This window comes from Haplochromis burtoni, unplaced genomic scaffold (genome assembly GCF_018398535.1).
Source record: "Haplochromis burtoni strain Fernald_Lab_line unplaced genomic scaffold, NCSU_Asbu1 Contig_683, whole genome shotgun sequence".
Lineage (NCBI taxonomy): Eukaryota > Metazoa > Chordata > Actinopteri > Cichliformes > Cichlidae > Haplochromis > Haplochromis burtoni.
In genome coordinates, this window is record NW_024583044.1 from 61,434 (window position 1) to 82,826 (window position 21,393).

At 39.0% G+C, this 21,393-nt stretch overlaps 1 protein-coding gene across 9 annotated transcripts in view; it reads left to right on the forward strand.

Annotated features, from left to right (window-relative positions):
* The window catches only part of cobl (cordon-bleu WH2 repeat protein), a 62,141-nt gene that overhangs the window by 35,029 nt on the left and 5,719 nt on the right, over window positions 1-21,393 (forward strand). For 8 of the 9 annotated variants that reach the window (XM_005949599.2, XM_005949601.2, XM_042215216.1 and 5 more), the window contains 6 exons: window positions 1,306-1,488; window positions 11,642-12,224; window positions 16,061-16,222; window positions 19,388-19,700; window positions 20,774-20,892; window positions 21,155-21,346. In XM_005949599.2, coding sequence (XP_005949661.1) covers window positions 1,306-1,488; window positions 11,642-12,224; window positions 16,061-16,222; window positions 19,388-19,700; window positions 20,774-20,892; window positions 21,155-21,346 — 1,552 coding nt within the window. The remainder of the gene's footprint in view (window positions 1-1,305; window positions 1,489-11,641; window positions 12,225-16,060; window positions 16,223-19,387; window positions 19,701-20,773; window positions 20,893-21,154; window positions 21,347-21,393) is intronic. The other variant, XM_005949602.2, reaches the window with a different exon arrangement.

A 21,393-nucleotide genomic window follows, 5' to 3' on the forward strand; every position in this document is an offset into this window, starting at 1 on the left:
CAGTACATCAAAAACGAAAGAAAACCATTAATCAACATATGAACATTACCTCTGAAGTTACAGCAGTTTTATTAGAGACACAGCTAAGCGTTTTGCATTTTGCGTAATTTTAAAAAGTTTAAATTTGTTCAGTAGCCCATTGAAGGGCAAAAATAAGGGTTTTTTTCGGAAGTAAGTAAAAGGAAAAAAAAAACATCGGCCGACAGTGCTGTAAATAACGATAGTCTTGTGTGTAACAAGCAAGAAAGAAAAATTGCAGGCATGCTATACTTTCCTTATAGATTTCTTTTTTCTGAAGCCTTGTTCTTTTCCCATCCTTCCCCACTGTGAGATGTTATAACCTAAGGCCCAATTAATCCTAATGACCTGAACTTTATGCTCCTTTTTGCTCTGCTTTTATGTTGTATCCAGGCATTGTCTGAACTCATCAATTAATCTGCTTTAAAGCACTTTTTGTTTTCTTCGATCATGGGGTTTTGAGCTGTGGTTTTGGTGCTCCTGTTGTTGCAAAGGTCTGTACCAAGCTGAGCCACAGGAAGGTGGAGGTTTTCACGAGCACTTTAGGCCCTCTTTGATCAGAAATCGAAACCCATTTTTGTTTCAATGCTTTGGTCGGGAGCAGCCACCCTTTGAAAATGTGGTCGCACTCTCAATTTGATCAAATGTTGCAATAATTGCCATGACTGAAGAATAGACTGTATTTTCAGAAATGTTCCTGTGCATTGCATTCATAGTCTGTGCACGCGTGCATGTTTTTATTCATTTTGTTTGTGGCTTTCCTAGATGTGGAGGTTAAGAATACACGTGTCAGCTTTTACACTAAACATAACCCTTGAAATCAAGATTGTCAGTGAATCAACAGGATATTCTGCTGTCTAATAGTTTTCAAGTTAAGTTTGGATACATGTCATAAATTAAGAAGCAACTGGGTTTCATTACACTTAGTTGTGATTTTTGACCCAAGCAGAGTTCTGCACCATTTTAAATGCTGTGCTAAACATGTTCTTAAACTCCTGTAAGTTTTATCCCCTCATCTCCAAATATGGTCGTTAACATATTAGATGAACCCAGAATGAACTGGATTTAATTTTTGATAAAGACAGCTCTGAGCTGTCCTTGAAAATTTAATGGCAATTTAGCCATCAGTCATTTTTATGCTTACAAGTCTGTGATCATATTTGTTCCTTGCTTTAAACTAATTACAAAAATGTTTTTCAAACTCTTAAATTTGTACATTTTTTCATGTTTCTTCCTCCCATTTGTCAGTCTGATTCCCTCTCCTTTTATTTTTCATGTTACCCACAGGACGTGTCCACAGTATCTGGATTCTCCAGTGGACCTAATTGGTCCGGCACCTTGGGCCAGTCTCAGTCTGTCGCCAGTATCCCGAGGTTGTCTCCCAAGGCTGAGACCAAGAAGAGGAGGGCCCCACCACCGCCTCCTGCCCCTGCACCCAGAATGGAGCAAACTACAGTTGAAAGCTGTCAGGTGAGGAAACAGTTTAACCTGTGCCAGATTTATGTTATTTATGTTTGTGTTTCATGACAACGCTTGGACTGGAATTGTGAGTTGTGAAATTGAATCCATATCCTGTGTTTTAAAGCAGTAACTCGTACCAGGAAACACAAATGAAATTAGTTATTATATAAAGATGCACTGTATATGCACATTACTTAAAAACACAATTTCAACATCATTTTAATGACACAGCTAATTTTGTGCATCTTATGGAAAATCTGCATCCTGGCAAATAACTCTCAGCTTTCAGCACTGACCCGATGGAGTATATTTGAAAGCTGCAATCAGTCTGATGCAGAATTTCCTTTAGGTATTCTGACCTCAAAGTCAGGATGACCTGTATTGTCTACAATAAGCAACAACTCCCTGCAGTCTTATTATAGTGTTATGGAGGCATGCTACTAAATGTTGTTTAGCAACCAACATCCTTCTGCCCTCCCTCTGATAATAGGTTTTATTTATTTTAAGGAACCAGTGATCTTGAAGAACATTATTCAGCATCTAAGCATTTAATGGATTTTTTGCTTAATTATTTCAAAAAAGAGCAGAGTATGGAGTAGAAAAGACTTCTGAGAAATAATGCGTGCACTGAAGGGGGCCGCAAATACAATCCTAAAAGATTTGATTCACAGTCTCTTGTTCTCAAAACATTAAATATGCAATAAACAATATTAACTAAAGCACTAAAGACAAAAATACCACATAGCCACGAGAATCAATGTTCATTATTCCACATCCAACTTTGTGTTTACCTCAAGTTAACTTATCAGAAGTCAGCCAAAGCGTTCAGCTATCTGTGTCCTTTAGTTGATAATGGCAGAACAACTACAAGAGGACCCTTTGAGACGACATTAATACACCTTCAGTGTCAACTCACCTTCTAAATTGGTGTCCTCTTTATTAGAATAACTGAAACGTAAATATAGATATTTTATATTCCTGTGTTTTGCAGTCCTTTGTGACTCTGAGTCATAGGCTCCTTATAGCTGCTGAGCAGACAGAGATGGTAATTTATCTGTCCACCTGTCAGATTAAGAGTTATGACAGATACCAGGGCTCAAATAACCAGACACCACCCAGACTCACAGGAGAAGCTGGAGTTGGGAAGGTTATCTGAGGACTTGATGGACAGTCTAATAATAGATTTCTTCATTTTTTCCGTATGCCTTCTCTAAACTGTTAGCCTATCACATGTATCGTAATGCAAGGTCCTACTGCGGTGCAGGTCACCTGTCACGTGTCCTTGTTTTTGAATATTTTTGATGTGTTTAGATTGTTTTATCGACAGTTCAGGTGCACACATTTTACAGAGTAAAAACAACACATAAAACTGAGATAGTCACTTAGAAATGAATGAAGGGATTTTAAAGGGTTGTTTGATTAAAAAAACAGACTGTGTGTAACGACGCAACAGAAGTGCAAGGTGTCAGGCTTTAGCGCTATGCCTGGCGTGTTTGTGTTTCACGAAGGTGACTAAAAAAGATGCCATAGCAGAGAGGCTTCTCAGGACAGTTTCTGAGGGCATATCAGGACACTGGCATTAACGAGCTCTTAGTTCTTGAATATGTGGTCCAACTGCAGATGTTAAATCAGTTTGCATTACATTTAAAAGTTGTACTTTCACATTTACATTAGTTGTTTGAGGGGGTGGGGTGCTAAACTGGGGGGGGGGGGACTTGCAAACTTTTATGTCTGTAGATGAGCTCTCCATCTTCTAAAAGTTGTAGCTCCAGTGAAAACAGATGTCACACCATAAATTTTATTTGTTGAGCAAATGGCCCAAATAGCTTTGGATAATGCAGAAGTAAACAGTTGTCAAATGTGGAGATTTTTTATATTTTATTTATTTTCATTTTTATTTTGTTTTATTTTTTTGTTATATTTTGCTTACTCAGACATGCCGTGGAAATATCTTCTCAGTTCTGCAGCACGTAGTTGACTCCATGACACATGAGATCATGTGAACGTGCATGTTTGATTGAGGACAACTGGATAGATGATAAACTTTTATTTATCATATATTTGCATGTTGATCATTTATTCTTACCCATGTTTTTAGAATACAAATTATCTAAAATAAAATAAAAATGCCAGTGCATTTTATACAGAGCTTGCGTCTTTATGTAAAATAAAAACACAAAATAGGAAAGTGTATTTTTGTCTTTCAGGTTTTTTTTAAAAAAAATAATGTTTTTTTAGAAACTGTGGGCATGTATGACTATTAAAATAGAATTCAGAAGTTAATGAATTTCTTTTTAAGAACCCGAGATTCTTTCTTTCAGTCATTGACTTTGTAACAAACATTGGAGAGTTTTTCTGGGACTTTGTTACACAACCAAACAATGACTAACCAGTGAAAAACATCTTCTTCTTTTTTTTTTTTTGCTTATTTGCTTTTTTTACAGTTACTATCAAAGCTGCACTCTGGGGGGGTTCTCAGATGGCTGAAAACTTTCTGACCTTTTCCGTATTTTCCGTAAATTTAACAGAGTCAGCGTTCCATGCGTTCTTTCTGAGAGTCATAGGCAGTTTTTACAGGACACAGGTCATCTCAGGACAGCTCTCTGTGACAGCTGTCCTCATTATAGAATTCCCTATGCGCCAAACAGGCTTAGGTAGTCAACTAATTATGACTTACAAGACAGTAATTGACACTGGCATTGCAGTATAAGCTATAAGAATGATGAGATTGTTATAATGAAGCTAAGTGGCTTTAAATAGACATCAGAGACCAGAGATCATTATGTGTGGCCATTTGTATCATACAAGCAACATAGTTTGATTAAAATCAATGACAAAATTAGGAGGGTCAGACTCTCTTGATTACTGACTATGGAAATAAAGCATTCTTCACATGAAAGGTCAGAGTGTTGAAAAGCCAGCACCAGTTTACACCCTCTGTGTCTATCCCCAGTGACTGATCAGAGAATGAGTAGATGCATATAACATTTAACTCAGTGGTTCCCAAACTTTTTTTGCCACGCGCCCACATGCATGCGCAAACACATCCTTTAACCACACACTCCCATATTTTGCTCCATTGCGCTTTATTTCACACCTCAAACAATTAGTAAACAATTAACTAAATACAAGCAATCTGCAATAAATTACAGGTATTAAAAAAATAAACTACTAACTCTTTTACGCTACGCCCACACCTACATGGGTATTTTTGAAAATGCAGCTGTTTCTATGTGTTTGGACCTTTCGTCCACATGTACGTGTAAACGAGGAATACAGAGGTACTAGAGTCACGTTACGCTGTGCGCCACGTTATTGTTTACATGAGATGAATTGCAGAATGGCAGATAGTCAGCTTAACAGTACTTTGTCTCTATCTGCAGGTTTACACGCTTACATACACACACGCAGTTAATGTCCCTCTATTTACAAAAGCAGAGGCATCACAGTGTGATTATTTAACGTGTAGTTGTTTTTTTTCTGTGTAATAATATTCAACATTGCTATCAATACATTTTTCAAAAAATGCCTCTCTGTGCAAAATGGGTTTAAAAACATAAACAGCTGTAGGATACTGTTTGTCCGGGATTTGAACCGGGGGAACAAATCGTGGCAGGACCAGCCTGATGTTATTTGTATCCCACTGTAACTTTACTGTATAAAGAGCTAACATCTCCAAAGTGTCAGGAGTAGTTAGTCATTACAACAAGTGTTTGAACTAAAAATCAAGAATGTGGGATCCTGTTTGTCCGTGATTTGAAGAACCCAGCGCTGCTCCCGACGAAGGGAAAACCAATTCTGCAGGGGAGACCTACCTCGGCACTTGTGCAGGTGAAACCAAAGGGAAGATATGCTTCACCATATTTTCTAGTCTTTGGCTTAGAATGAAGTTGGTTTGGAAACATATTCAGCGATGCTTCATCTCCTGCTTTGCATTTGTGTGGCCGCCCCATCAAAAACCTGTCCATTATGCTAGCAGTGTCCAAGCGTTTTGTTGTTGTTTTTTTTTGTTTTTTTCCTTTTCATACCGCGCCCCCCCCTGCAATGGCTCTCCGGGCGCCACACTTTGGGAAGGTCTGATTTAACTGAAGCCCTGTCCCTTGTTTTTCCTTTTTTATAGAGGCCTTAAAACTGAATTGTATGTAATCAGGATGTATTACTTATATATTATTTGATCTGAATAATGAAAAGCTGTTTCAGAGCTACGCTATTAGCTCAATATATTGATTATGCAACATTTTTAATGAGTCATTACTATGAGCTTAAACGTTCACTCAGGATACATTGCAGAGAGGTGCCTCTTTTATATGAACTTTGAACGAGTACACTCATTGCCCTGCAAAGATTACAATAGACAAGAGACCAAAGTTTCAGTAAAGCTGTTAGGGAACTAAGCAACACTGGTGTAGTCAGTGATTGCTGGTTAATTAAAGTGCAAATGTATGTTTTTGATTATTCTTTTTAATGAAAAGTAGGAATTAAAGCTGGCTGTCAGCATCCAACTCTAGTTGTAACGACGGCAACAGCTATTTTATTATATTATTTTTTATTTATATACAGCAATAAAAGTGACACTCTGGGATTGGTGTCACATTTCCAGATGAATGTAAAACAATTCTCTGCTATAGGAGAATTAGATGCTCTTTGATCAGTTGATGACTCCAGCATGGAGGGAAGTTACAGCTTTGTCTTTTTTATTTTCCAGCTCGACAGTCAACAATCTGTGTATGTCTTTACGAGAGACAGACTTAATTGAATTATGTTTTGGAACATCGAGCTCAGAGAAACACAACCTTGTTTTTTTTTTTCCAGCAGTGATAGGCAATCTGTTATTGTGGTTTGGGATGAAAGCCGTGTCTGTGTTGCCTCGTGTGACAGAGAAATTGAGAGAAATTCTGAGCTCTCTGCTTCACTGCCCGTAAAAAGGAGATACGTCTTGAATAAACACATTTTTTTGCTGTGTGTACACGAAGAGTTAGGACATTTGAAGTAGAGAGTAAGAGAGGTGATAAAGAGAAGTGAGAAACTTTGGTGAGAGGTTTGCAGAGACAGTCAAAATAAGGTAACATCAGTCTTATATGAGTATTAGGTGTGTGTTTAAGTTGTACAGCATTAACAATGTATTAGCTGTGGGGTCATGTTTCCAAAATGCAGTACAGCATGAAATCTATTTGGCATGTCCTTAGCACCACCCTCACCTTGCAGGAGGACTACACGACAGCTCAGAGGACAGAAATATTATAAAGCGTGGTCGTGTAAGCAGGCTGTCTCTAAATTCAAATGTTTTAAAATATATTACCTACAGCTAGTTTATCTTTCAGTTTTTATGTCTTTTTTCCGCTTATATATTTAATTGTAATAAACATTTTTGGACTTCTGTCACCAAATGATAAAGTGAATTTAATTCGCAGTTCTGCTTGTAGTACTCAGCGGACCAGCTCCATGTTAATGGCCCTGCAGTGCCCATAAATTTGGTTTTTGGCATGTATGCATGTACATACCCAGCAGTTTCTTGTTTGCTATTGGATATGTGTGGAGTTCCTGCATGGATTTTTTTGTGTGTTTCTCTTCATTTCTCTCTCAAAAGACATGCGAGATCTATTCAAGAACAGGCGAGCAAAACAAAGCAAAATAAAAGAAGGAAAATGTGTTTATTTGGTAAGATATCCTGTGTGCTGTATGGCACCACTGTGTCACTCCACATGCTCTAAAGAAGTTGAGCAAAGAAGGAAAAGAAAAATGTTATACTAGTGCCAAAGCAAATACATCATCCAGTATACTATAGATCTGTCATTAACTTTCCTTTGGAGCTGTCAATTTTATTGACGTGTGCTATGGCCAATATAAGCAGGTGTCTGGCTCTAGCAGGACAGTATACATTTTACAAACTTGTTCAGAAAGGCTTTGACGTAGATGTCCAAAGCATGTAACAGAAAACTTGATTTAATCTCAGTCTAAATGTGTCTGACATTTGCACCATCGTCAGTGGTACATTTACATCATTTACAAGTGGAAAAAAAAATGTGTATATGAAAAAGTCAAAAAAAAATGCAAACACAGAATTAAACTCCTCGAACTTAGCTGAACTACATTTTAATTTTACAGCCTTCAGTTTTTACACTCTTTTCCTGTGTCCAGTTCCAAGTTTGTGTTCAAAGGGAAGGCTGTTAACTGTCCCCTCACCTCATGTGTTTAAGTTAAACGGCTGCCCTCTCTGAGCCTGCTTCTATCACAGATTTGTTCCTGTTACGTCTAAGATCAAATCATTTATCCTCTTTGAATGCAAACTCAAATAGAATCAATGGATTTCTTTCTAAAATAACATAAGGTCCTGTCCTGACATGACTTGCAATTTTTCGCCACAGCGGACTCTTAGGTGATATGATTATTGTGGCTAAAGTATTGTAAGATGGCACAGTAAGCATTCTTTCCAACGTACTGAACCTGAAGGCTGTGTTAGTATTAGTTAGGGGCCAGGATTAGGGGAATATGTGCCCCTGCCATGCGGCCTATGTATGACAAGATCTGTTTGCACTTTGCTGTCAAAACATCTTATGTATGAAACCAGGGTCTGTTCCAGGAAGCAGGCTTAACAAACTCTGAGCCTAAGCCCAAACTTTTGAGTTGATTAACCCTGAGTTGGGAAACCTTTGGTCCTAAAACAGATCAGAACTACGCAGAGTTAGCACAGTCAGCTCTTGAGTTAATGTGTGAGTTAGTGTGTAATGGGAGAGAAAACATGGCCATAATTCAGCATGGTATCTGAGCTTACATTTTTATCTAGTACAACCGCAAATTAAAATGATTGCATCCCAGTTTTAATGGATCATAAAGCTAGAATATTGCAGTTTATTAGATTAGAGGTTTAAATCTACTTGTTCATCTGAAACCTGACAGGGACATACTACAGGTGACAGCAGCTAAATATAAAATATTGATCAAACTGATTAGACTGTTTACTTCTTCACCTGTGATTCAGTTACTTGGAATTATAATGTCATAGTTAAAAAGACTTGCGCTGTATGTTATATTAAAAATCGTGACTACCAGCATTTAATCACTATGTTTTAAAGTATGTAAATTATTAACAGAATATTCTGCGACATTATCTATCTTGTCCTTACAGTGATGACAGAAATGTCATAAAAGAGCTCATGTTGAATATATTTATTGGGTTTTCTGCTAATGTCTAACCTGGTTTCAAATAATGTGTGCTTTGATAGTAACTGTGAGTGAGAAAATAAGGAGTCACAGAGAAAGCCAGAGTATGCATTATCTGGGCTAAAGAGGACTATGACCATCTGATTTGTTCCTATTGTTACTGTCTTGGATTAATGCAGTAATAAAAACAGTAGTTTTTCCCTGATTGATCACATGCCAGCTGGCTCAAAAACCTAAAACTGCAAAGACTAGCAGTGGTGTGCTTTTACCAAATAAAGTGTGCCTAGCTGACCTTGTCTTAAAAGGCATTTGACATAAGAAACACGACTGCAGCGTGTGGTTGTCAACATTGATACACACTCTTCCACATTTTAGTTCAGTACAGGAAAGTGAGCGATGACGAAGACAGTCCAGCTGCTTTGTTGTCTCTCATTAGCACATACATACACAATGACGTCATCCTTGCTGATGTGCTTAGACACACACAAATACAGAGCAGCCCCCTCTCATGTATCCATTATATCCTTTTCACGTTCCACATTACTCTTGTTATGTTGCCCTGTCACAAAGGCCTTCACCCATCAAGAGTCCTTCAAAAACAACTGATGAATGGTCACGCTACCAGGATGATGCCTCCATGGGTGGCCCTATCTGATCAACATGCTCTGACATGGGGCCCTTTGCCTTCCAAACCACAGAGTGGAAAATTTAATTGACACAGCAGACTGTCCGCGTATCACCTTCTGTGCTTCATTCTGTAAATGTCCATTCCCCTTAAAAACTGCTCACATGTATCACATATGTTTTTTGTTTGTTTTTTAAAAATAAAATCGCGTAATGTCAGGGAAATGTGGTGATTAATTATTTTGATCAAACATGTGACAAGGTTATTTATTTTATTTTCCACTTGCTTTCTAAGTTTAGAGACATACAAACTGACCCAATGTACAGCATTCAGTTTAAATGCACTTCTGAGACAAAATCATTGCAGAGAGAAACCCGTTTTCTTTCTTTGTTTTGTTGTGGTCTTGCTGGCAACTTTACCGTAGAACAAACAAAATTCTGCTTTCCACTTTAATATACCTCAAAATTATCTGGCTGCCTGTGATAATAAAAAATGTTTAATGTACAAACCGAGTAAAATATGTATATATATTTAATTAATTTTAATTTAAATGGAAATAGTTAGTATTGCTAATATTCACATATATTAATTTTTAAATTATTATACTGTGATGTGGATGAACTTACTACCTTTTGTCAATTATATTTGACATTGTTTTTGCCAACCCTGTGGTATATAATGAAAAAGCTTGAATATACTGAAACACTCTGTGATAAATCTGAAAAACAGCCAGCACTGAGAATACAGATAGTCTGATTGAAAATGGAGAATCACTAAACAGCACACACATAGTTTATAGATAATAAGAGTGCAAAGTCTGCTGAACTTAATGTATAGTGTGACCTTGAGTGTAGTATATTACAGAGTTCTGGGCTTCAGTCTCTAACAATCTTAAGTACATGCTGCGTTCCCAGTCATGGCGCCAATAAGCTCATGAGAGCAACACACACTTAACCATGCAGCCTGTAACAACCCCCTAATCTCTACAGCAGCTCAGCCTGAGGTATGAGATATACTGTTCCTTTAATGTGTGTGTGCACTTTGGTGCATATGTAAGTGTATGTCTGTGTGCATGCTCGTGCTCATACAGTTGCACAGAAAAGTGTTGGGCATATGCTTGTGTATTGAGGCCACTGCTCTTTTCCCTTTATGCCAGGCCTGACTCTTAATTCTGCAGCCAGCACATACAGGCACGTACACACACTTAGAAAAATACACATCAATCTTCTGGAGCAGTCAGTCATCTATTGCAGCTTCAACTATTGTCCACTTGCACTGGTATGTCTGCATTCACGTATATTTGAATGCTAAAGAGGGAGAGAAGTGGGAGACCAAAAAAGAGACAGCCAATCAGCTGAAAGACATTTGGAGGTCCATAGAATGCCATGCAGTGAGTTCATTGAGTTCACATGTTTGAACCCAGCATACCTGCAAAAATGCAAGGTGGCCTTATCGCTCTTTTGTCCTGTTGTATGATGCAAAGCTCCATACAGCTCTAGGCATGTTCTCTGTTGCATTTCAGAATGAAGGAAAAGCTGAAAGCATAAGCGGTGATCGCCAGTCGAAAGTAGGTTATCGATACTGCTGAAGACTGCCCAGAGCACTTTTAAATTGATTCTTTGAAACCGTATCATAGAAAGTGAGATTAACTTGAAAAAAAAGCATATGAAAGGTCTCATCTGCTCATTGAACAAAACTGAGTTTCCACATAGTTTCTTATTGATTCATTGGTTTGTCCCATCGCTCTGTTTTTAATTTTATTTTCTCTCCTTCCTGCTCTGTCCTTCTTTCCTGTTTGTTTCTTCTTTAAAACATCCTCTCGATCCAGTTGCAATTTATTATTCAGTTTTCAGCTCCAGCTTCTGTCGTTGTGAAAAACACAAAACAATATTTCAGTCATGAACATCCACTGATATTTCTGTTAAAGCACTGACCTGAAAATCACAATCTGACTTTCATGTCTCTTTTGGAAGTCATCACTGGCTTGGCAGTAAGTAAATCAGCAGTATAACAGCATTGCATTTGAATAATTGTTGATTTACCAGTTGAATAACTAAGAAATACCATAGTGAAGTACATATATTGTACTCGTAATATGCCACTGCATCATATCGACTGTATTTACGCCGGGCCCTATATGTCTTGTTGGAGAATAATTTAAAAGGAATGTTGGCACTCTGATGGATTTAAAAACCTGTACGCCTGCCAGAACTCCACTTGATTTAATTAGTCTGTAGGAAACTCTACTTGAGGCTTGGCAGACTGAATTTACAGGCTAATTTATGGTTAAACCACACACAGACACACACATATGCACAAGGTGCTCATGTAAATTAACTTTGTACTGTCTGCCTCCTTTTCCTTCAATTTTATCAGATGAGCCAGCAGAGGAAAAGAAAGGCTCCAGCTCCTCCTCCCACTCCAACATCCATCACGCAAGGCTCTGATGACACTTCAGCCTCTCCAGCTCCCACTCCTGACAGTCAAGCTCCTGATAAACCTATGCCGGCATCCCGCATCAAGGTGGCACATTCGACCACAGCCTCAGCTGCCACTGTGATAAAACTAACAGAAAAAACAGCCTCGCATAAAATAGCAGTAGATCCTGTGTCCAATGCCATGCCAACCTCCAGCTCCCCAACCCCGAGCAGCAGCACTACTGACAGCCTTGCCGTGCAGGATTCCAGCTCTGAACTAAGCCAGGGTCTTGATGATTCAGATGCTGACCTAGAGCAGGCTGAATCCCATTACAGCTACAGTAGCAGAAGCACAACAAGTGGGTCCGTGCGGGTCCAACCTGCTGCGAAAAACTCCAGCGGCAGAGTGGAAGATTCAGTCAGCAGCGCGGCCGGCAAAATAGCTCAAGACAGGACGTCAGAGAATAACTCCATGTCGGAGACTGAGTCCGCCCTGAACCTGAAGCTGGATGAGGCTGAGAACAATAGGCACAGCGGAATGGGTAAATATCTATAAAATGGCCTTACAGCAAGCGTACAACACAGCAGCAAACATTTAAAGACTTCCCTTCATAAATTCACACACTAAAGCAACAAAAGTTACGCAGAAAAGACACATAAATTGTTTAGCAGCAGGTAAAAAAAATAAGATAATTATAGGCATACAAGGGAAACTTTGAGATCTACCTATTCTCAGACACAACTACTGCATATATATGCTTTGTATTCATATCTCTGTCTGTCTTAAAAAAAGAGCATATCATGATTCCACTGGCAGAAAAAGTGAGCTTTGCCATTGTTCATTGAACTCTTGACAGTGACTGTAAACACACTTTCTATATGCTGAAGAAGTGAGAGGTGAGTCAGAAGTTGCCTGTAGAGATTTCTACGTGTTAGAAGCGACTGAATATCTGCTCGAGAGAGCTCAGCTGTCACACTGCAGCAACATCTGAAAGTGTCACGAATGACATGCATAACCTGCTGAAGGAAAGTGTGTGTATGTGTGCGTGCGTGCGTGCATGTCATGGCTGAAGGACAGGAACTCGTGGAGCTGGTTTTCATCATCGCCCATGAGACAATACAGTCCTTGTTTCTCCCTTAAACTTATCAGCCTCTTACAGTACATTCTTCTGTCTTTTTTCACCCCCCTCCCTCCCTTTTTTTGTTACACTCATTTTTTTTATATTCCTCTCTTTCTTTCTCTCTATCTCTCTTATGCCTGCACCCACTCGCTCAAACCTTTAAAGCTGGCAGATACAAAGGCAGACAGATCCATCACAGATTTAAGCAGGATCTACTTGAACTTTAGCTGGCCTCATATTGATCTTTATATAACCCAAATCTTTCTCCACAGCAAAGCGAGATTGCGGCAGAGGGTTGTCGTGTCTGACAGGGGCATAGATGAGAGAGCTGTAGACCTCAAAAGGGATGAGAAAGGTGAGAGTATCAGAATGAAGTTGAGAGAGTGGAGCATGGGAAGGTTTTGACAGAGGTTTTGACAGAGGGTGGCAGGCAGAGGCAGGGGGACTAGAGGAGTTTAAGGAGAGAAGGGTGATGGACAGGCGGATGAAAGCAAGAGAAAGGATGAAGTATGAGGAGGTTAGTGCATTAGACAGTTCAGAAGACGCAGCACGAAGGTCATTAATAAATTTATAGACCTAGCTACTTTCTTTTTCTCTTATCCTGACGCTCTGCTGACAGTGCACCACCTTCTCGCCTCTCTTTTGCTTCGACTTTTGCTATTTTCAGTCTTTCTTCTGTATCTTCAAACTATATAAGAAACTATTCGCTGAGTTAAGATGTGTGTCTGTGTATTTGTGCTGAAATGGTTATACTCCAAAAACTACATTCCTTCAAGTAGTCCCTTTTCACCCTTTAAACTTTTCACCCACAGTGACTGTTAAAAAATGTTTTCTGCCTGACAACTGAACTGGTTATACATGAACAAGTACAAACTTGTGTGAATAGCTTACATATATGTTAGGTAAACAGCATCACCCTACACATGACCAGAGATGGGCAGTAACGCGTTACTGTAATCTGATTACTTTTTTCAAGTAACGAGTAAAGTAAGGGATTACTATTGCAAAAACGGTAATTAGATTACCGTTACTTTCCCGTAGGAACGCTGCGTTACTGCGTTACTAAAACCGTGATTTTTTGCGAGAATGTCTCACGACAGTGACGTAAGCGAGTGCGCCGTTAGTGACAACAGCTGTGTGCAGATCAACAATGGATCACATATCGATTGTGGGAGAGAGTATGAGCGTGCAGCGTTTAAAGCGTGGAAGTACTGACCTTACTTTGAGTTTGATTCCATAAAAAGTGACAAAAACATAGCCCCTAAACTTCCAAGCAAGCACCGAGTGCGCAACAACGTAATGGGAAACTCACAGAGAAACTCGCGGATTCTTCAACTGACCGCGGCACACCTGCACCAGGGTAAACCTCCGCCTACCTCCTGCTTTACAGGTGAAAATAGAGCAACAGGACCGCTGAGTCTTTGACTTTATTTATTTTCTGCTGTGTTTTACTTGCATCTATTTGAAAGAGTGAGTGTAAACACAAAAAAATATTATTTTATGTGCTGGAATGTGCAGAAAATAGGTTTAAATGTTAAACAAATTTCTTCCAGTCAGAGAATGTTGCATATAATTAAATTTTTGCTTGATGCATAAAGTTAAAAGATTAAAATAAAACAAGTTAAAAAAAGAGACTTTTCCATTTGATTACATTTTGTATGATGGATTATGCAGAAAAAGTAGAATTGGGCTGAAAGATCTATCGCTTTATCACCTATTCAGGTTGTAAATCGTGTTTTTAAAAAGTAACTAAGTAATTAATTACTTTTGAAAATAAGTAATCAGTAAAGTAACGGGATTACTTTTTTGGGGAAGTAATCAGTAATTAGTTACTGATTACTTTTTTCAAGTAACTTGACCAACACTGCACATGACGAATAGAGTGGTTCACTCATGCCTGAAAATGCAGAGATTTGCCATCTGAAGGGTTTTAATTACTCTGTTTTTCATTATTCCTTAATGTATGTATGATTTTTTTGAGCCTGTCATTTAATGTGTATATGTGTATGAGTGTGCGCTCCAGTGGTTCTCAAGGTTATAACTGGGTAGTTTATCATCCCAGCCCTGCCTGTTATTTCGGTACCATCCAACTGTCAACAACAGAGTAAACAGAAAACATAGAAAGTTGACGAATCACAAGCTTTATAAGTAAATTTAGGCAGCTGGATTTCAGCACAGCTTTTCCCCATTATTGTGCTTTTATTCCTATTACTTTTTCAGATGCTTCGTATGTATCATTTGCAGTCGACTCCAGACTTCCTTTCTTACTGCTTAAAAGCTGTTTGTGCTTTCAGTAATGATCCTGTAAACAGTTCAACAAAGCTTTGCATTTGTCTTTTCTGGACATCTAGTTTCAAAGGTGTTTACTCATAGCTATAACAAGTAAAACTGCAGTCTTAACTAACATATGTTAAAATGTTTTAATTTACTATGTCATAACAGCTCTGCTTCCTAGAGATGTTATATAGCTTATTTATATTGTTAATTATTGATGCCTCTCATTGTAAATTACCACAGATGCAATACTAGACCAGGTCTAATCTGTAAATTTGATATCTGAAGTTTTGATATTATTGGGACTTCCAGGTTAAATAAAGGTCAGCAAAATAAATGAATAAAAAGCTAACTCTTTCCTATAACTCAGTGATAGACATAACCTGTGGCTAGTGAGCCTCTAATGGCAAACATAGTGATTTAGAAAATATAATAATTGGCAATTTAGAACAACAGCAGAAAAAAATCTGAATTCTAGTTACCAGATTCATGAATAATCTTTATGACATAGAGTCTCACCAAACCTTCTGGTTTACATCGTCTAGCCCTCCGACCCCAGCAGCAAGAGGTCTAGGCAGCGTTGCACATACCTCTTCAGTGAAGTATGTGAAAATCCCCTATATGTAAATGGAGTCAATAAAATATGTATAAAAACTATTTATTGTATCATTAAAAGTTGAGGGGATCCTCAAACACCCCCCTCCTCCTTCAAAACCCGCCCCTGGTTCACATGCCCATGATCTACCATTGTGCACTTGTCACAGAGTTGCCCAAATAAAATATGGACGTCATGGGTCCATATTTTATGGATTGTCATGAGAACTTAAAGCGCTAAAGAAGCAACTGTTTCCACAAATAAATGTAGTTTTCTTTACAACTTCCAGTTCAATGAGAAGTTTCAATATAACTTGTTAAGTCACTTTCCCCATTTTTGAAGTATGACCATCAGTGCTTGCCCTGCCCGCATGCTGTTTTTCCTTTAGGAAACACTCATCGTCTGGTGCCACCCAAACCTCTCCGTTCTCCCGTGCAGGAGCCATCACAGCATGTATCACCCTCTACTCCTCCCTCGACACCCCCTCCCCCTGAGCCTACAGAGAGCAACTCTCCGCAGAATCTCACGGAGGTGGAGGAAGCTCCCCAGTGTAGGTTCCACATGGACTGCCCTCCCCCTAACCTCGATTCTTGTTTTCTCTTGTCTTTCCTAAAAGCTGCCAATCAGGTTTTCCAGCTCTTAATTCGTTTTCACCCAGTCACAGTTTGTATCTGGCTTAACTGCCAAACCTTGATGTTTGTGTTTCTATGGCAGTCCTGAACTCTTTCCTTTCATGTTTTCCATCTCTCCTTCAGTGACCTGGGCAGCAGAGTTGTTAAGTGATGCTGGGTCCAAATGAGGTCAGGGGGCTTCATATATATATATAAACGTCAATCTCTAAGCTTTGATATTTTCCCTGGGTCCAAAGGGTCAGGTCTAAGGTCAACAGCAATCTTCTTGAGTACCTTTCATGTTGCATTTAAACAGGACGTGGGAGTAAATTAGATGTATAATTGACGAGAATTTTGAGTGACGCTGAACTGTTTTTAATGCCACCTTCTGTCCCTGTAGGTGCTCCCTATATGTTTTGGTTTTTCTTTTAATGCTCCTTACCTTACCAAATACAAATTTAATGATCTACTCATCTCAAATCTCATCTGTTCTCTTCTTTCCTCCCCCACCCCTCACCCTCCTGTGTAGTGTACTGCTGCGGGCCTGTGCGTCTTCGTTCCAAACACTCCTGAAGTCTCTCTCTCTCCCTCTCTCTCTCTGGCTCGATCCTTCCTTCACTCCGACAGTCCTTTTTCATCAGCTCCCTTTGGTTCTCCATGGCCTCGCTTATTTCTGCTGGACTTTTCTTTGATAATCACCATCCTCCTCTCATCCCTTTGATGTCTACTTCTGCTGTTCTCTGCTGTCTTGTATTTGGTGTTACAGTCTCACGTTTGAGTACCATTTCATTTGCATAACTTGCCTTTACAGAATCCATTCTCACTGCATATAACCTTGTGACAAAAGTGAAAGCAAGTTGGAAAAAGTTTTGCTCTTTAAAAAAAAGCTTGTTTTTTTTGTACTGTTTGTATTGTTTTTATCCTTTTTACAAATGTTTGTACATATTCTGCATGGTTTTTACTTCACATTGATCCACTGGTTGTCAGCGTTGAGAGTTGAGTTAAAAGTGGACACAGAATGTGGTCAGAAGGCAGCGGTGCTAGGTCATGTGATTTCAGCCAATATTTCGGTGATGTGATAGCTGCAGATCGATTGCAGGACAGTGTACGTCGCTCTGTCTTTGCCTGGTATTGTGGCTTGGTTTAGAAACATAAAACCCGAACGCGTGCTGACTTTAGCAAAAGTATGGAAAGAGTGATGTATCGATGACATGTTACTTTTAGGTGGTAATGGCTCTTAAATTTCATAAAGACAAGCATATGAAATACAAGACCTCTCTCCAAAGAAAGCTTTTAACAGTCTACTTCAAAATTAACAAGACACTGTGAACTGGAGGCAGCTTGTAGCTCAGTTAATGCTTCACGGTTTGTTTTTGAAGGATTGCATTAACTGTAGAATTAGGAATTTTATTTAGGATGAAAAACCACAAGAAATCTGAGCTTTAAAAAACTGTTTCATAGAAAGAACTTGTGTACAGTTACGAGCGGTGTAATAGAAAACATCCTGCATGCTAAAGTACAGTTTTTTGTGTTATCTTTGTTTTTATTAAGCAATTCTCTATTGTATGAATGCAACATTTGTGGTATTGAAGTGTATTATGCGGTGAAGACGAATTTTACTTTTTTGAGATGAGGACAGTTTTAGACAGCAATGTACAGGCCTGAACTGATTACATTTTAATTGTACGGTAATTTAATTTTCTTTCTGATGACATTTTTAGAACTCTGAATCTTCCAAGCCTTTGAAATATGGTGCATATGCGTAGCCTATTTCAGGGGATGTATAATTTAAATTAAGTACTTTTTGAACCTGCAAAGGATTGATCATCGATTTCTTTTTTTTCTTTTTCCTGTTTTGGGGTGATTGAAAAAAATAATATGTTTACAAGAAATAGTTGATTAAACTTTTCAAGACTGCCCCAAGATTCCAGGACACTGATTTAGCACTGTGCATGGAATGTAGTGGCATGTCACAGTATTAACAGCTTGGGAATGGAGACACCCTTAGTTTAGCTCTAACAGACAATTTTGCCCAAGGTCATGTTGAGTTGGAAGTTTGTCTGTTTGTGTGTGTGTGCTTGTCTGCAAGCGTATACATATGCAAGCATAAATCTGTGTGTGCATATGTGCACTTGTCTTTGCACGTCTCTGTGGATGTGTGCCGATTGTGGCTGTTGCCAGCATGACTAAGCTGTTGCTGGGAAGGAGCTGGGGGGACAGCCCTGTGAGTCATCACCACATCTCCTGGAACGGACTGTTCTCTCCACACCAGTAGGAGCAGACCCAAAACTGACAGTCCTAGTACACTGCAACACACATTATATTGCAGTGCAGTGCATGACCAAATGCATGCACAATCTTATTGACAACTGGTATTACAAACAGAGTCATTCATTGTTAAATTCATTTTAAAAAAAGTTCACTGCTAAATAGCCAGCGCTGTGCTTGCTCGTTGATCTAATAAAAAGCAAACAAGTGGTACATTGATTTTTATTCTTCTGGCCTTGAGTTCAGTGAGATCAGTGATGGAGTAAATAACTTCCCCAAACCCACATGACTGACCAGAACATGAGTGTACTAAAAAATGAGAGGGTATAAGCAATGCTAGGTTTCCCTCAAATCTAAAACTGTACAGTGAAAATCTAATCAACAGAGTTTGAATACAGTAAATCTACCCACACATCATTAAAGATGGTTTATCAAGCCACAAGTGGTGGTTCTTCAGTCTTGCTTTTAACATATTTGGCTTATGTTTTTTGGCTTGGGTGCATGTGTATCTGTGTGTGGGTGTGTCTGGGTGTGTGTTTGATGTCAGAATGAAATCTTGAAACTAAACTAAATACTTACCCGGTTTTTTTCCCTCCATGTTTACCGTCTCTTGATCTTCATGCCTGTTCTGTAGCTTGTGCTTTTTTTTTGTTCTTGTTTTTGTTCCTCTCACTTAGAAGGTTTTAGCCATCATTAATCTTCTAAGTTTTGTTGATCAGAGAAACAATAATGCACTTCCTAATTAAAACACTTGTGGCCTTACTGTTCTGTAATCTAATATTTCTTGACTGCGATAACAGTCAGTCCCAATGCTAAGATTTTCTGTTCTCTCCCAGCTTGGCTCCATTCTGTTAAGAACTCTGCAGTCAGTGACCAGAAACCAGAAACTGAAGCACCTCTGGCCGAGACTCTGTCTTTGGGCAGCAGCAGTGCCGGCAGCAGCCTGCATGACCAGGGTTACGCTGCCTCTGAAGGTATGGCAGAGGGCGAGGACTCGGGCATGATCAGTTCTCCCTCTGACACCCAACCCACTTCCCCCGATGGGAGCGTGTCTCTGGATGGAAGTAGTGGGTGGAAACCGGCAGGGCCAGTGCGAGATAGTTCCAGTGAGAGCGATGAGGGATGTGCCACCTGGGGATCAGTACACAGGTAGAAAACGGAACCAAGAAAGTGGGTTGGGCAGTTTAAATGAGACTCACAACAAAATTATTTCTCATATTTGCATATAAAGAATTTGACTAAAGTTATATTCAAGATGGTGGGACTAATTAAGAAATCTACATTAACTTCATTTATCTACCTGACTTCTTTCCCATACTTACTAATCTTATTGTCAATATTAGCTCATCTTCTCTAATCCACTGAGCTGTCCATTTAAGCTAGCCTAACTGCTATTACAACAAACTGTCACAGTTTTATCCAACTTGATTTTAACAAAGTTGATATTTGTTATTGAGCCAGCAGTAAAAATCAAGAGCAGTTCCTACCATAGTATATTTGAGTCAGCTTTGCATTCTGGGCTTTTATAGTTATGGTTTTAGGCCCTTAATCAAAGGTCTGTGAAAAATCAATGCTGCTCCAGATCCCTTTTCACATTTTAAGTTGTTTTGAAAAGCATACGCTCATTTACCCAGACCAGGGATCTTGGATTGATGCCCCTACTCAGAGAAATTTTATGAATCCAGGTTCTGGCCTGATGTTGCCAGCTCTTCATTATTCCAGGAAACCACTATAACCCAGTTTTCTCAGAATTATTGAGGAAAAGAGGACCCGTCCAAGTCTCTTAGAAGATAAATTCTATTTGGGTTGGCCTTCTTGATGCAATTTGTTATGGCTAATATGCCACTAACCCATGAGAATTCTCTGTTGAACCACTGAAGAGAGTGCAGGAAGTTTGAACTGTGGTATTAATATCGTAACAGCTGCGTGTTTCAAAGCCAGCAGACTCCAGTGAAAATAAAATGTGACTTTAAACACTTATTAAAGTCTACACATATTTTTCTTTCCTCTACTTCTGAACTGCCTTTACCCTTTTGATTTCTTAGGCAGATTACTTAAGCAAAGGGTGCTGAATATAACAGCATCACTAAAGTAATGGGTTTTACTATATAGTCTTTTCAGTAGTGACTTTTTTTTATAAACGATAAGGGTCTCTACGTGATTATATTTACATGTGTATGTAATATACATGATGATGACTTCTTTTTATGTACCCTTCTCAGGCACAAAGACATCAGCCCTCAGTCGCAGTCAGTGATTTTGAAAAACAACTTTGAAGATGATCCAAAGCTCGCAGCCGAGCTCCATCAGACTTTGGCTGATTTTGAAGCAGACCTTGCAGGTAAAAGGGGCAAAAATATAAGCTACACTGAATAGAAATGTCTTCACTGAGATGTATACATCCAGCACTGAAACTGAAAAACAATTCCTAAAGGGTTTAACCTGTTGATCATCATAACACTACTGTAGCTGGATCAACTGAAGTAATCCTGTAAATGTTCTATACAACATAAAACACAACACTTCATGATACTCCACATGAAGCGACTTTTCCACACTAAGTGGATTACCTATTAAGACCTGGATCTGTCACTCTTTTGCAGACCATGAAGATGTAGTCTCAGCAAAAGAGGCTCCTTATACCATGTCTAGTGACAGTAATGAGGTTCCAGTGTCTGTAGTGGACTTGGATGTGCCAGTTACAGCCATAGATGAAGTACTGGAGGACTATGATCATAATATTATTGAACATGAGGTGAAGTCATTTACCAGGAAGGAGTCAGCTGGCAGCAAAGGTAGGAAAAACAACCAGTGCATCAGATTTAAAATGGTTTGCTTTTCT